We start from the raw sequence: 14,253 nt of genomic DNA on the forward strand, positions 1-14,253 counted from the left end.
AAGCTACCAAACTAATAAACAAAAGCACTGTACTAGAAAACCTAAACTACATCAATCAACCCTTAAACATTAAGCATTGGTCGTTATTTGGACGAAATTGAAGGGAAGGAACCTCAAGAATTGGTCCCTTTGACCATTTTTCCATAAAGTTGTCTCGATTAAGTATCAAACTTAGTTATCTGGTTAGTATACCATTCATTTATTTAAAAATGCCCTGTATTATATTATACTTCATTTCTATTTACTTATTATTTCGATATTGTTGTAGGATCTTCCTGCTCCATTTTCACAATATATTTGACAAGGGAGATTCAATACTCTGCATGGTCTATTAATGGATGTGATGCAAGGTGTTGAAAGGGAAGTTTCCTTCTAAACGAATTAAACTTGGCAAAGGGTGAAAGAATTTATGTTGTCTTCATTCTTTTCGTGAAGGAGACAAGATTATCTTTGAATGTGATACGAGAAATCCTTCTTCTCATATCAGGGTTTTGTTACTTACTTCTACTCACAGTTTAAGCTATCATGGATAATTTCTTTTATTATTCTCTTAGGATAATAGTTACCAGTGCTTAAGAAAGCTCAAACATATTTATTTGTCTGCTTGAACTTTTTTGGAAACCTTATGTTTATATTATATTAACTATATGTTTTTGTTTAGTAGTATTTATATTTTATTTGTTCATGCATTTCTTGTAATGTGAATACATAACAATTGTCAGTATATTAAAGTCATAAAAATCTTTAATCATATTTTTTATCTTATATATTTTGTGTTAATATTATAGAATGCTTATATTCATTTTATTCTTTGTATATTCTTTATTATTAATTAGTCATTGAAGTATTAATGGTTGTTGTTTTTATCTAGAAACCTGATGATGCATATATATTTATTATTGTTGTATGGTTTTTAAGATCTTTAGTTATTTATATAAATAGTATTTCATTTTATTTATATTTCATCATGTTTTATTTGTATTATATTACATTTTAATTTAATTTATATGATAAAAGGTGACTTCATAATTTAATATCATTTTGTCTACAATATGTTTATGGAAGAAACACACATTTACTGATAGTTTTTTGCAATAATTGTACTTGGTATAATATAATGAATCATTTTTTTAATTGCAATAATTTTTCTCAGAGTTTTTTTGCAGATTAACTTACAGCATGAAGATAGCATGAGGTTGGTGAAGAGGACTTCATTTTCACCATAAATACCTTATGGGAACATAGTATTAGATAATTGTTTATATAATGTATTTGTTCAAATTATTGTATTGTATTGTAATGTATTTATTATGACATAAATTTATTCATTATTTTTTACTTATTTATGTTATGTTATATTAAATTCATTAATATACAAAAAAAAAGTATGTAAACTTATGTTATTGCACTATATTTAATTTCATTTGATCAACTTTATAATTTATATATATATATAAATAAAATTATTAATTTTAATATTAATATTTATATATAAAATATTGGAAAAACTCCCGTGTGTTGCACGGGTCAACATACTAGTTCTCATACATTTCAAAAGTTCCAAACACCAACTGAAGAAGGGAAACGAAACAGAACGAGATTTTACAGAAATCCTAGATCAAACATTTGCTTGCATCATTGTACACACTTTTGACGCATCAACCACACTCCTATTGAAAATGATAGAATTCCTGTGATTCCATATTTCACCCACCACCCCATCCCAGATTGTGCTCCACACGTCATTAATCGACTCTGAAGATAAGCTCATCCTGAACTGAGAAAAGTTTGACATAGGATCAATGTGAGACACAAACGACACTTCCAGCCACTTAAAGCAAAAACACCAAACCCGTGCAAGCAAAACTGCAATCGAAAAACATATGGCGGTAAGACGTTTCCTCATTCCCACATAGACAACACAAAGAACTTTTAACCAACACCCCTCGCCTTTCCAAATTGATCCTAGTAGCAATCTTATTCTCCAACACCCTCCAAGCAATAAAAAATGCAGAAGACACGACTTTACAACTCCATAACTTACTGAAAATCGGAGAGAAATCCACCTCACAATCCCTCCTAACAAGAGAATATGCAGAGTTAACTGAAAACTTCTGAATACCCCCAACCTTCCAAATCCACCTATCCGCCTCTCCCAAATCCATCCTAACCTCATGTAAAGCCTGACACAACTGATCCACCAGGTTTCTCCCAATCGAAAAAAAAGGTCTACTTTAGGTTAAATGCCAAACCCAAACACCATCGGACCAAGACCCAAGCTTTGCTACCTTTGCATCTTTGGCCGAACAAAGAGAAAACAGTATCGGAAATACTCTCTTCAGCGCATCGCAACCAAGCCAACTGTCCTCCCAGAAATAGATATCCTTTCCATCACCAACTTTCCACTTGAACCCATCTTCAAAGCTTCTACCCCACCCCTCCAAAGTCCACACCTCTTTTAAGTCTTTCCACCAAAGAAAGCTCCTACGACTTTTTCCTTCCTCACTCAAACTTCTCCAACCACCATATTTAGAAACAATAATCTCCTTCCAAAGACCACCCTTATCCGAACCCAACCTCCAGATCCACTTACCTAACAAAGCCAGGTTAAAATTCTTTAAATCAATGATACCAAGTTCCCCAAATTCACGAGGCTTACAAACCTTTTTCCAAGAATCACAAGCGATCTTCCTTCCTTCAGCGCCCCACCCCAAAGAAAAATCATTTGGATCCTAACCAACTTATATACCACCCCAAAAGACAATTTAAATAAGAACATAAAGAATAACGGGATAGAAGAAAGAATAGACATGATCAAACAGATCCTCCCCGCCAACGAAAAGCACTTACCTTTCCACCAGCTTAGTCTAGCCTGAACTTTCTCTATCACCACATTCCAAAAGTCACCACGCTTATGGCTCCCACCAATAGGCAAAACTAAGTAAACAAAAGGAGAAACCATCACGTCACAATTAAGGATAACTGCAAAACACCGAAGCGAAAGTTGACTCAACCCTGTTCTGCCAATTCTACTTTTCAAAAAATTAACCCTAAGCCTAGAGGAAAGCTCAAAGCATTGCAAGATCGCCTTAATATTGAAAATGCTTTTGGTGTTAGCTTCACAGAAAAACAAAGTATCGTCTGCGTACTGTAACATATTAACCTTCACTTTATCCCTGCCAACCTCCAAACTATCAATCAAATTCTTTTCTTCAGCCATCCTTGACACCCCGACCAACCCTTCTGCCACAATAAGAAAGAGAAACGGAGCTAGCGTATCACCTTTATGGAGACCCTTCATAGGAAAAAACTCCTTAGTTGGGCTACCATTCACAAGAACTGAAGCAAACGCTAATTCTAAACAACCCTTTATCCAACGAATCCACCGTTCACAAAAATCCAACCTCTAGAGCATATAATAAATAAACTTCCAACAACTAACCGAGTCGTACGCCTTCTCATAGTCAACTTTGAAGAAAACACAACTCTTTCTCTTTCTTTTATACTCTTCCAAAACCTCATTAGCTACTAGCACACTATCCAACAAACCCATTCCGTCAAGAAAAACCAACTGTCTGACGTCAATAACTTTACTAATCACCTTTTTCAAGCATAGAGAAAGCGCTTTAGAAATGATTTTATACAGGCAACCAACTAAACAAATGGGTCTAAATTCACCGAGCTACTGGGGTTTTCAACTTTTGGTATTAAACAAAGAAACGAAACGTTTGTACCTCTAGGCCAATGACCATTAACCACAAAATCCTTCACCGCCGCCATCACATCTTTTTTAATGATATCCCAATAAAATTTTAAGAAACCAAAGTTGAAGTCATCAGGGCTAGGACTCTTTGAGCTGTCACAACTCCAAACCGTTGCCCTAATCTCTTCTTCAGAAAAATCACCAATCAGCAAATCATTGTCTGAATCCGAAATGGAACAAAACCTAGCATTATCCAGATGAACCAAACCTGACAAGCATCATTCCTAACAAACCTGTCTTCAAAGAACTCTCAAACCTTGTCCTTGATCACGTCCTTTTCCTCACACCATTTACCGTTAACAAAACCCCCATGCAACTGATTCCTTGCCCTTTTCCATTTAACAGACGAGTGAAAAAACTTTGAATTAAGATCCCCTTGTTTTAACCATCTTTGCCTTGCTTTCTAAAACTTAATCGCCTCCTACTTAAACTTAACATTATTAAGTTCATTAAGGAGAGCCTTTCTTTCTTCTCTTTCTGACCTTAGCTAACAACAATCCTTACTAGCAAGATTCACATCTCCGAAGACTTCTTTATTCCATATTTTTAAATCTACTTTTAACTTTTCAATTTTTCTTTGAAAATATATATCTTACCTCCTACGACCTTATATGAAGACCAACTCAAACTCACAAACTCCTTAAACCTGCTATCTCTTTGCCACACATCCAAACACCTAAAAGGTTCTGGACCCCAACTCTTTAAGTATAACTACACAATGATAAGATATTGATATGCTTAACACACGAGTTGTTGACAATTTGGCCAAAATTCCAACCATTCCTAACACGAACGTTATTATATTATAATTGTGATATCTTGTTTTTTAAGTTTAATAAAGATGTTTTCTTTGAAAAATATATATTCAAAATCTAAAATATGTTTAATATATTTATATATTCTAAAATTTTAACTATTCAGTTTTATTTCTAAAATTTTATTATCTCTCTGAACTTTTTTTGTTTTAAATTTTTATCTCATTTATTTATAAGATTCTAACATCAATTCTTCAAATTTTTACCTCAAAATAAGTCATAGTTGAAAGATTAGTAAACAAGTATAACAATTTGAATAAATTAAGTTGGATTTTTAAGTAACTTTTTATTTTTCTCATGTTTTTTATTCTTTGGGTTCGTGAGTTCTTTAAGAACAAGAAAAACAAGTACACATGAAAACTTAAATGATGTTAAACTTTAATTTATGTTTGTAGTAATTGCACAATTTCAATTTAAAGTAATTTTTTTCAAACCAAACAATTTCCTTTAAAAAAACAAGGGAATACTCTTTCAGTTCTTCTCAATAAATATCGTATTCAAGTTTTTTTTTTATATTAAATTTATAATTGTTTATCTTTATATGAGTGTTGTTTATAGGTGTTGTTGTCTCTCTTATCGATGTTACCGATAAGTAGTTAGAATCAAGTAGTTAAATTGTTATATGAATCTGAGTTTAAGTTGTTTTCTGAGTTTATATGAACCAACATTTAAATTTGTAAAAAAAAAATCATTTTGAGATTTTGTGTGTGGTGTATTGTGTATTGTGTGTAAAATAAAAATATATTTAAAAATAATCAGCTCATTATCTTTACTTGATTTATAATAAAAGAAATTTAAAAATTATATTTTATTAAATTATTTAAAATGAACTTAATTACTAATAACATTTTATTTTGATTTTTGTTACTAACAAGTTATTATAACAATGTTATTTTGATTTTTATTATTTACTTATTTTTTGTAAATACTAAACTACTAATCAACAATATTATATAAAATGATGCAATATTATGTTTTAAATGATTGTATTAGTTTACTTTATGCATTTTCTTCAAAGAAATAATAATTATACTCAATTTATTTCATGTATAAGCACGACTTAAACAGTAATTAACTAACTGTCTTTTAAATTAACAGAAAATTAAGTAGAAGAGAAAATAAGTATAAGAAAAAAAACTTTTGATTTATTCAAATTTAATACTCAAATTAAATTTCAATAATATTAAATATTATGTATATTTGATTTTTTTCAAAATCAGGTTAAAATTCAGTTTTACTTTAAAAATTATAATGTATTATTATTTTTTAACTTAATTTACTTTTCAATTTGAAATTCACATACACATTTCTCTAATATCTTTGACACCGTGATAATGCGGTTACATCTCTCAATTTCAAATCTACTAATGCAAATGGATTTATATAGAACAAATTATTTATATATGATTATAATTGAATTATATATTATATTGGTGCTTTTTAAATTTCTTAAGTTTTAATTATTATTATTATTATATTGTCCTTTTTTTGTAACAGGTGCAGTCCAAAAGCAAATCGACAAACTTGAGAAAGAGGGTAGTGGGTTCACCATGTCCTTTGGTCTTGGGGACAATTTATATGTGGTCTTGGGACACTGGACCCAAAAATTTGTTTTTTATATCTTTAATCGTTTTTATTATATTAAAATATACAATTTTATAATAATTTTTTTAAAATTTTTTAAAATAAGAAATATTGAATCATTTATTCTATTAAATGAATTAATAAGTTGCTTTTTTATTTATTAAAAGATAAAATTATCTAATTAAAAAATGATATTAGAAAATGTTAATAAATAATGTATCTCTATATATATAAAATATAAACTATAAAATTCAAGAACTGCACAAAAATGAAAAAAAAAAAGGAGAAAGTAGGTGAAATATGAGACACTCAAATTGTGCCGCCATAACAGAACCATGGAGAGAGTAGTATCATGGCCCTTCCTTCATCAGTGACCATGAAGTTGTTGCGGTCTTATCCAGAATGAGTTCCTGAGACACGTGGCTAAATCTCTATTTCTGAGAGACACGTGGCATAATCTTTGTGTCTGTAGTCTCGGGACAAGTTCCCGCCGGCCACTCTCTGTCAGCAACGTGCTACCCTCTTTGTTGTTGATGTTTCCACCGTATACAAAATTTAAATAAATAATATTATTTATTATCAATTTAATAAATAATGACAAAAGATGTATTACACTATTATTCGGACCAGAAAAAATAAAATAGCTTTTGAATCTGAAAGGAAAAAACAAACTAAAACATGTTTTTGCAAGGACTTTTATAGCAGGATTAATGGATTGTGCAATTGGTTGTAAGAATGTCAGTTACAGGATCCTTAGGGTTAAGAGAAATAGAACTTTGATTTGAATATATAGAAAGTTAGTGGGATGAAGTTTTTTATTTCTTAATATTTAAATATGTCAAAATTTGTTGGTTTTGTGAAAAAGCCAATAATTAGAATCAGTGAGTAAGGGCAAATGGCTTAAGAGAATATATTCTATAATTATTCGTTATTAATTAAATATTAAAGAAAAGGTAAAGCAAAAAGGAAGGAATAAACATGAAATGGTGAGTAAGAAATGTGGGATCCACCTGATCCATTTCCAAGATTATATCCAGTTTCTAATCAGACGCCCACAGTCAACCATTTCTCTGTCCTCACCAGAAACATTCAATTAAAAAGTTTTTATTTTTCAACAGGATAATCTTCTATCTTTTCTGCACTAAAAATTAGGTTAATGGAATGAAATTATAAATAAATAATATTATTTTATATTTATATATTTGAAGATGTGGTAGGAAGAGACTTGTTATGTTGGGCATGTTGTTATTATTATTCAAACCAATGAGGATAAGATGTCACCGTCCTTAGTCCTTTGTTAATCTTTATTTATTTCCTACACAATTCTTATGAGTTAATTTGAAATTGAAAACTTTAGGTTTAAAAAAATGATATGATTTATCAATCACTGTTCTCTTTTAGGTGCAATGGACTATGGAAAAAAAATCTGATACCCATGTGCACACACCAGGTATTTATATATTTATACCCCACAACTCATCCCACGCCTCTCTTTGCTGTTGCCTTTTCTGTCTTTCATTTCATTTCACACCCAACCATTCTTCTCAAGTTTATGCCCAAACGATGCCGTTCGCTCTGCAAACTAACGGAGGAGTTAGCATCGGACTCTCCTCCTTTGTCCACTGCGTTGCGATCTGCGATCGGGATTTTCCGGCCGATGATTCAGACTCCAGCTCCGACTCCTCCATCGGGAGGAACAGCATCTCCTCGGATGATTCCTCTGACCATGAAGATGCCGCTGAGGTTGAGGTTCAGAGCTCCTTCAAAGGCCCTTTGGATACCATGAACGATCTAGAGGAAGATTTACCCGTCAAGTAAGTTTTTTTTATGTGTTTTCTGAACTGGGTGTTCTTCAAGCTTCAATCTTTTCATGTGGGTAATAGAGCAGCTTTGATTTGGTGTCTTTGTTTTCTTTTTACTCAATTTCTATTACAAGTAAGGAGCAGAAGACATGTTTTTATTTTGTTGTAGCAGTTTAGAAATTTACTGTTTTGCCCTTGAGGGTTTGGTACCAGTGTTGGTGCTGAGTGATGATGATTGGGTGCACTTATTTATCTTGAGTGACTTAACCACTATGGAAAGGAGCATCTTTAGAAAATTCCATACAGTTGTATACTATTTTCTTCAACTTAGATAATCCATTAATTAATCTAGAGATCTGCTTTTATTGTTGGAGTAAGTGGTTTAAAGAATATATCTGGTTACTGACCTTTGCTTAAAAGGATTGTTGAAATTGATTGGCATAATGGATCTCCACCACCAAAACCAAAAGATTGGTGAGTGGAGATAGGGCATCTTTCTATGATGTTCGAGTATTAGTATTGCACAATCTTGTTCCTTGTAAAAACAAATTAAACAACATTGATGTTTAAAAAAAATGTGGAGCAGATCATGAAATTTAGAGCATATTATATTTATCACATTCAAATGCTATACCCGTATTAAAAGTCATGTAGTGCTACAATTTTTGTTTACTCTATATAACAACTTTTCTCTTCTAAATAGATGCATTTAAAGTTTCCTTTGTCCAACCATATTTCTGAAATACTCCCTCCCTTTATTTCTATTTTGACTCTTGGATTTTGAAAAAAATGTTTCAATTTATTTGTCATTTTCAAAGTTTAGGAGATTTTCAAAATTGAAAACAACATTAATTACTCTTTAATGAACAAGGGTAAATTAGAAATTTTCATGATCATTTTATTAAAATCAACATAATTTATTACAATTTTTGGATTCTCTATAGGAACTTTAAACAGCACTTAAGAACTTTAAACACCAGTTAAAAAGTAACCTAGAGAGTGTATGCATATGGACATTTCTTTCTTCAAATACTCCTCTCTCTCATCAGTTTGGTACCAACTCTGAAATAAATGCATCTAGACTCATGATCTGTAATTTCTATGAACTCAGTCAATAGTAAAAAGTGTATTAGAAGGTGTGTATTGAAAAAGCATTGTTGGACAATTGAATTGCCACCCTTCTAAGATGTCAAAAGGAAAAGTATTGTTTGACAAAAATATAATGTTGCAATGCAAAATGAACAACCCTTAATTGTGAAGTGTTACCTTGGTTTATTCATGTTTTTGGCTATTAGTTTCACATCAAGTCAAGATTTTTTTTTTATCGAGATTTTGGCTATTTATATATATGCATGGGTGGAAAAGAGAGATTCTAATAAAAAAGTAGAAAACTATGCAACTGAACATTTAAACTAAACATGAGAATGAAATACGAGTAGAAAATGTAAGTGCAATGATAAATTTTACTGCACTATATTGCAAGCATGTATATTGCACTAGTGCAATGACAGTTTGTATTAGCTACTAATGAAACTACACATGCTCCTATTGTGACTGTTGTTATCTTTTGTTGAAAAAGAGAAATATTATCGATTCATTAGTTGAAGATAAACCAAATCACAGAACTAGTGATGCAATTTTTTTTTAAAAAAAACATTTTTATTAACCTGTCATTCTGTTCTGTGTAATTCAGGAAAGGCATATCCAAGTTTTACAGTGGCAAATCAAAGTCCTTCACAAGCTTAGCAGATGCTGCAGCTGCAAGTTCTATGGAAGAGATAGTGAAGCCAGAGGACCCTTATGCAAAGAAACGCAAGAATCTAATAGCTCGTAATGCATCAATTGAAAGGAGTCGCAGTTGTGCAAGTAACATTGGTGGAATATCAAAGCGACCCTCAAACATCGGTCGAAGAACATCTTGTCTCAATTTGGACAGTAGCGGAGAGGGTACCAGCTCCTCATCCATATCTCCTCCATTCCCTCTTCCTCCTCTTCATCCTCGTGCCAACAATAGGTCATCACTGCCTCAACCTTCTTCTGCCACACGAAGTTCTCCTTGGAGGTCCTATTCTTGGTCTGATCTCAACGCCATAGCTGAGGCTCATGATATATCTGGTTTGGCTATTTGTAGTGGAAACTAAATTTTTGACACTAAGATGTAACCTTTTAGTTGGTAGCTGGTTCCCAGTGATGAGTTTGTTTGTGATGGCAAAGTACTTTGTGAACTCCTCAATGCCCTATGTATACCCAACTGACTAGAGTGTTGTATATTATTATATCTCAGCCTTTGGTTATTTTCACTCCTGCTGTAACCCTACTTATCAGGTTATGAATAATTACAATTTGAGATAATCTCAAGATTTCATAATTGGATTTGTTATTCTTGGGTACATATAATTGGATTTGTTTTGCAAGACATTTCTCAGCACTCAACACTAGAAAATGAAAAAGGGTTTTGGAAGATAGAAACATTTTTTAAGTTGATTATTAATGACAGAGATATACTTAATTCTTAATTCCTGTATGTTGATGGATTGTTTCTGTTTCTTTCCTTGCACAATGATAAGTTGTAAAAACTTCACTGAGCATGTGTATATGTGCATATATTAAAGAAAAGATATGTATTAGTTTATGTTTTATTGGTATATTTTTAAAGTTCATGTTCTATTAACTAATATTGAGTGGCATTTGTATAAATTAATAGTTTTGTTAAGACATGAATATTTTAAGAAAAGGTTTATACATATTTTATTAGTATATAAATTAAAATAATTTTTAGATGTTATATTGATGAGGGTTAAAAATAATATTTTTTATTAAATTAAAAAGTTAATTAAAGTATAAATGAGTTAAACAAGTTAAACTTAAGTTTACTACTTTTTAAGAAGTCAAAGTTAAGCTTCTAATTAAACTTAGTTAAATAAATGAGTTAAATTAGAGTTAGTTTCATTTAGTAGTCAAACTAATTTCTCCATTATTTAATATTAATATAAGAAAATTCAAGTAATTTTTAAGTATTTTGTATTAATATAAAAAAATAATAATATAATAAATTGGGAAAAAATACTTTATTTTTTATTTTTAAAAAATGATAAATTATATTCTGGTTGTTTTCAATTTGTATAATTATATGCTTTACATGTTAATATATAACATCAAAATTAACGAAATCATCCAAACAACTAAGATAATATAATTAATTAAATTATATAAATAATAAGTATACTAAATATGTTCTTTCACTACTTAAAAACATTAAGAAATCATTTAAAATAGTTATAAACTTTGATCAATTATGGAAGATATTATTAATATAAGGGACTAAAACTAATACATGCATATATTATATAGTACTACAATTTCAATTTCAATTATGTAAAAAGATAATTTCTCATATATTAAACTATTATTAATAACTGATCATTCATTCAAAATAGATAGTAAACTTCCATGACTTTTCAATATATTGATTCATTCAAAATAAATAGTAAGAACTTTCATGACTTTCAATATAATGATATATGTGATTGAGGTTATTAGTAAAACTTAATTATATCACCCCATATTTCGCAATTTAATACTTTAATATATTATACAAGATTGTATTATCTTTTGAATACTAGTATATCCATTATAAATTTCATTTAGTTTAATATAAGGTGTTTATCCATCAAATTCTACAAAATTTCATTATAATCATCATCAATAGTCGGGGAAAAGCAAGTAAAGGTGAGCATGCTGCAATACACAGACGACACTCTATTCTTCTGTTTTTTTTTATCAACAAAGAATAAATAAAATAAAACTCTATTATTCTATAAAGCCTCAATCTAAAGTGTTGTGACTCTAAAAGCTATTCTGAAATGTTTTGAACTTGCTTATGGTCTTAAGGTGAACTATTCCAAGAGTAAGGTTGGTGGAGTGGGTGTGAATATGAATCAGATGTCGATTTTCTCCTCTATACTTAATTGTGATATTATGAAGGCACATTTCAGTTACTTGGGGGTGTTGGTAGGTGGAAATTATAAGAGGTGTGCATTTTGGGATGGTGTGATCACTAAGATACGGAATAGACTGAGCGCGTGGAAAGGGAAAACCCTCTCTTTGGTAGACAAATTATGTCTTATCAAATCGGTGCTTACGTCCTTACCGCTCTTCTATGTCTCCATATTTTGTATGCCGGCAACTGTGATGAGGGAATGAAAATGATACAAAAAAACTTTTTTGGGATTGGGGTTCAGAGAACAGGAAAATTGCTTAGGTGACATGGGATAAGATTTGTCAATCGAAAGATAAAGGCGGATTAGGGGTCATTGACATAGAAAAGTTTAACTTGACTCTACTAGGAAAATGGATTTGGAGACTTAAGTCTGAAGAGGGTAGTTTATGGAAGGATATTATAGAGTCAAAGTATGGTGGGTGGAGGGGATTAAGATCTCAAGATTAGTCTTGTAAGGAGTCGATGTGGTGGAGGGACCTTAGGAAGGTATGGTACTTAGAGGGGTGGGGAAATGATTTTGAAGACAGAGGTCGGTGGGAAGTAGGAGATGGGAAAGAAATAAGATTATGGGAGGATAAATGGTTGGAAAACATCCCTCTACTACACAAATTCCCAAGGCTATTTTCAATTTCCTTAGATATTGGTTGTACTCTCTCACAAGTTGGGGGTTGAAATAATAATATTTGGTCGTGGAAGCTGCAGTGGAGAAGGAATCTTTTTGTGTGGGAATCCAGTCTGGTTGATCTCCTAATGCAGTTGTTGGATAACAAAAGGTTAACAAGAGAGGGTGGAGTTAAATTCGATAGATGGCTCTGGAGGGACGTGGATTATACGGATTTCTCTGTGAAGGCAGCCTATAAGTGTCTCATGGGGGAGGAGCCCGTAGTGGGGGAGGATTTGTTTGCGAATTTTTGGACTCTAAAGACCTTACCTTCGGCACATTTTATGGCTTGGAAGGTGTTACGTAATGCCATTCCTACTAAGGACAATCTTTCGAGACGTGGCATTCCTTTGACGAGTGATCGGTGCCCCCTGTGTGGTGTGGAAGAAGAGTCGGTAAGACACTTATTTTTTGAATGTAAGATATCTTGGAGAATTTGGGGTTTATGTCTCACTTGGCTGGGGCTCCCTTTGGTGCTTCATTGTGACGCACAAAAGCATTTTAGGATGTTCAAACCTATTGGTCTGAACCACGTAGTTACTAGGTGCTGGGGGGTATTTGGGTAGGTATTGTGAGTGAATTTTGGAATCACAGGAATAGGGTTGTGTTTGAGAATGGGTGGGTGGATCTTGTGGAGGTTTTTACCGTGGTACAAAGGAAGACTTGGTCTTAGGTCACAGTAAAAGAAAAATCGGTTGTTTTCTCTTACTCAGACTGGTGTCTGAAACCTCTTTGTTGTATGAGGTATTTGAAAGTCTGATTTTTTGCGTTTTTAACTAACATTTTTTCAGTCTTGGTAGTCGTGATGAGGTTTGTGCAGGTTTCATCGGTAACTCCTATCTGGCAAGGTTGGACTGAGGCTTGGAAGGTATTGCGTGGATGTGCAGGTGTCTTGGTCATTCCTTTTTTACAGGGTCAGATTGATGACTTTGTTCTGTGCTGCAGTAAAGGAAGTGTTTTTGTTGTATGCTTTTTGATTTGGTGCTGGATTTTTTACTGTGTTTGAATGTGGCAAAAGCTTATGTGGCGTGTTTTGGTTACTACTGTGGCCAGTTCGGGAGGATGCTTTGTGTATTTTGTAGGGTCTTTTGGCTTACGTATCTTTCTTATAAGTATCGATTTGTCATTGTTAGCAATAGGGTTTTTGGTACAACTTAGTCGGTTCATAGTTATGACTTAGTTGTTGGATGGTGTGTATTGTATTGGTTTGTTGAGTTTGTCTCTTGGGTAAGGTCCTCCAGCTTGATGGCAAAGACCTTGTTTAGTTGTTGGATGTATGCTCTTGTTTGAGGGTGTGACCTCTCTGGTGGGGTAATATAACTGTATTTGTTGGGTTTATTTACCTTTGTTTGGGATTTTAGCTTGATCTGTAGTACAATGTTTGTTGGATCTTTAGTTGGTAAGATTCTAGGAAATCTGTTTTTGGAGTTTTGTATAAGGGTTGAGACACCCATGAAGTGTCTCATTTTATTTTATTTATTCTTTACTGATAAAAAATAAAATAAAATAAAATAATCATCGTCAATATTTTATGAAATAAAGTATTCAAAATATATAATATATTAAGGATTAGGATTAAAATAAACACAACATATTTTAGTGAATAAGGAAGTATTTCTTTAAGTTAA

General features: G+C 31.9%; 2 protein-coding genes across 2 annotated transcripts; one reads left to right on the plus strand and one right to left on the minus strand.

Annotated features, from left to right (window-relative positions):
* Positions 1 to 2,234: 2,234 nt before the first annotated feature.
* Positions 2,235 to 4,799, minus strand: LOC137805562 (uncharacterized). Its single transcript, XM_068605507.1, has 6 exons — positions 4,785 to 4,799; positions 4,360 to 4,474; positions 3,735 to 3,971; positions 3,518 to 3,624; positions 2,851 to 3,406; positions 2,235 to 2,593 (listed from the first exon to the last, which is right to left on the minus strand). The coding sequence occupies exons 1-6, from the start codon at positions 4,797 to 4,799 to the stop codon at positions 2,235 to 2,237; spliced, it is 1,389 nt and encodes a 462-aa protein (XP_068461608.1).
* A 2,567-nt stretch (positions 4,800 to 7,366) lies between these two features.
* LOC137807170 (protein OXIDATIVE STRESS 3 LIKE 1-like) lies at positions 7,367 to 10,332 on the plus strand. Its single transcript, XM_068607648.1, has 2 exons — positions 7,367 to 7,976; positions 9,658 to 10,332. Exons 1-2 carry the CDS (start codon positions 7,576 to 7,578, stop codon positions 10,103 to 10,105), a joined length of 849 nt encoding a protein of 282 aa, XP_068463749.1. The 5' UTR covers positions 7,367 to 7,575; the 3' UTR covers positions 10,106 to 10,332.
* Positions 10,333 to 14,253: the final 3,921 nt, after the last annotated feature.

The sequence above is a fragment of the Phaseolus vulgaris genome, chromosome 3 (assembly GCF_000499845.2).
Source record: "Phaseolus vulgaris cultivar G19833 chromosome 3, P. vulgaris v2.0, whole genome shotgun sequence".
NCBI lineage: Eukaryota > Viridiplantae > Streptophyta > Magnoliopsida > Fabales > Fabaceae > Phaseolus > Phaseolus vulgaris.

Bases quoted from the DNA above. Each gene is read 5' to 3' on its own strand.
- LOC137805562 (XM_068605507.1), bottom strand. The intron at 3,625-3,734 runs GTACAAACGTTT...TCATTTCTAAAG, and splicing joins TAATGGTCATTGGCCTAGAG to CGCTTTCTCTATGCTTGAAA. The intron at 3,407-3,517 runs GTTTTGGAAGAG...TATATGCTCTAG, and splicing joins GTGTGCTAGTAGCTAATGAG to AGGTTGGATTTTTGTGAACG.
- LOC137807170 (XM_068607648.1), top strand. From the start codon at position 7,576: ATGGAAAAAAAATCTGATACCCATGTGCACACACCAGGTATTTATATA. The intron at 7,977-9,657 runs GTAAGTTTTTTT...TGTGTAATTCAG, and splicing joins GAGGAAGATTTACCCGTCAA to GAAAGGCATATCCAAGTTTT.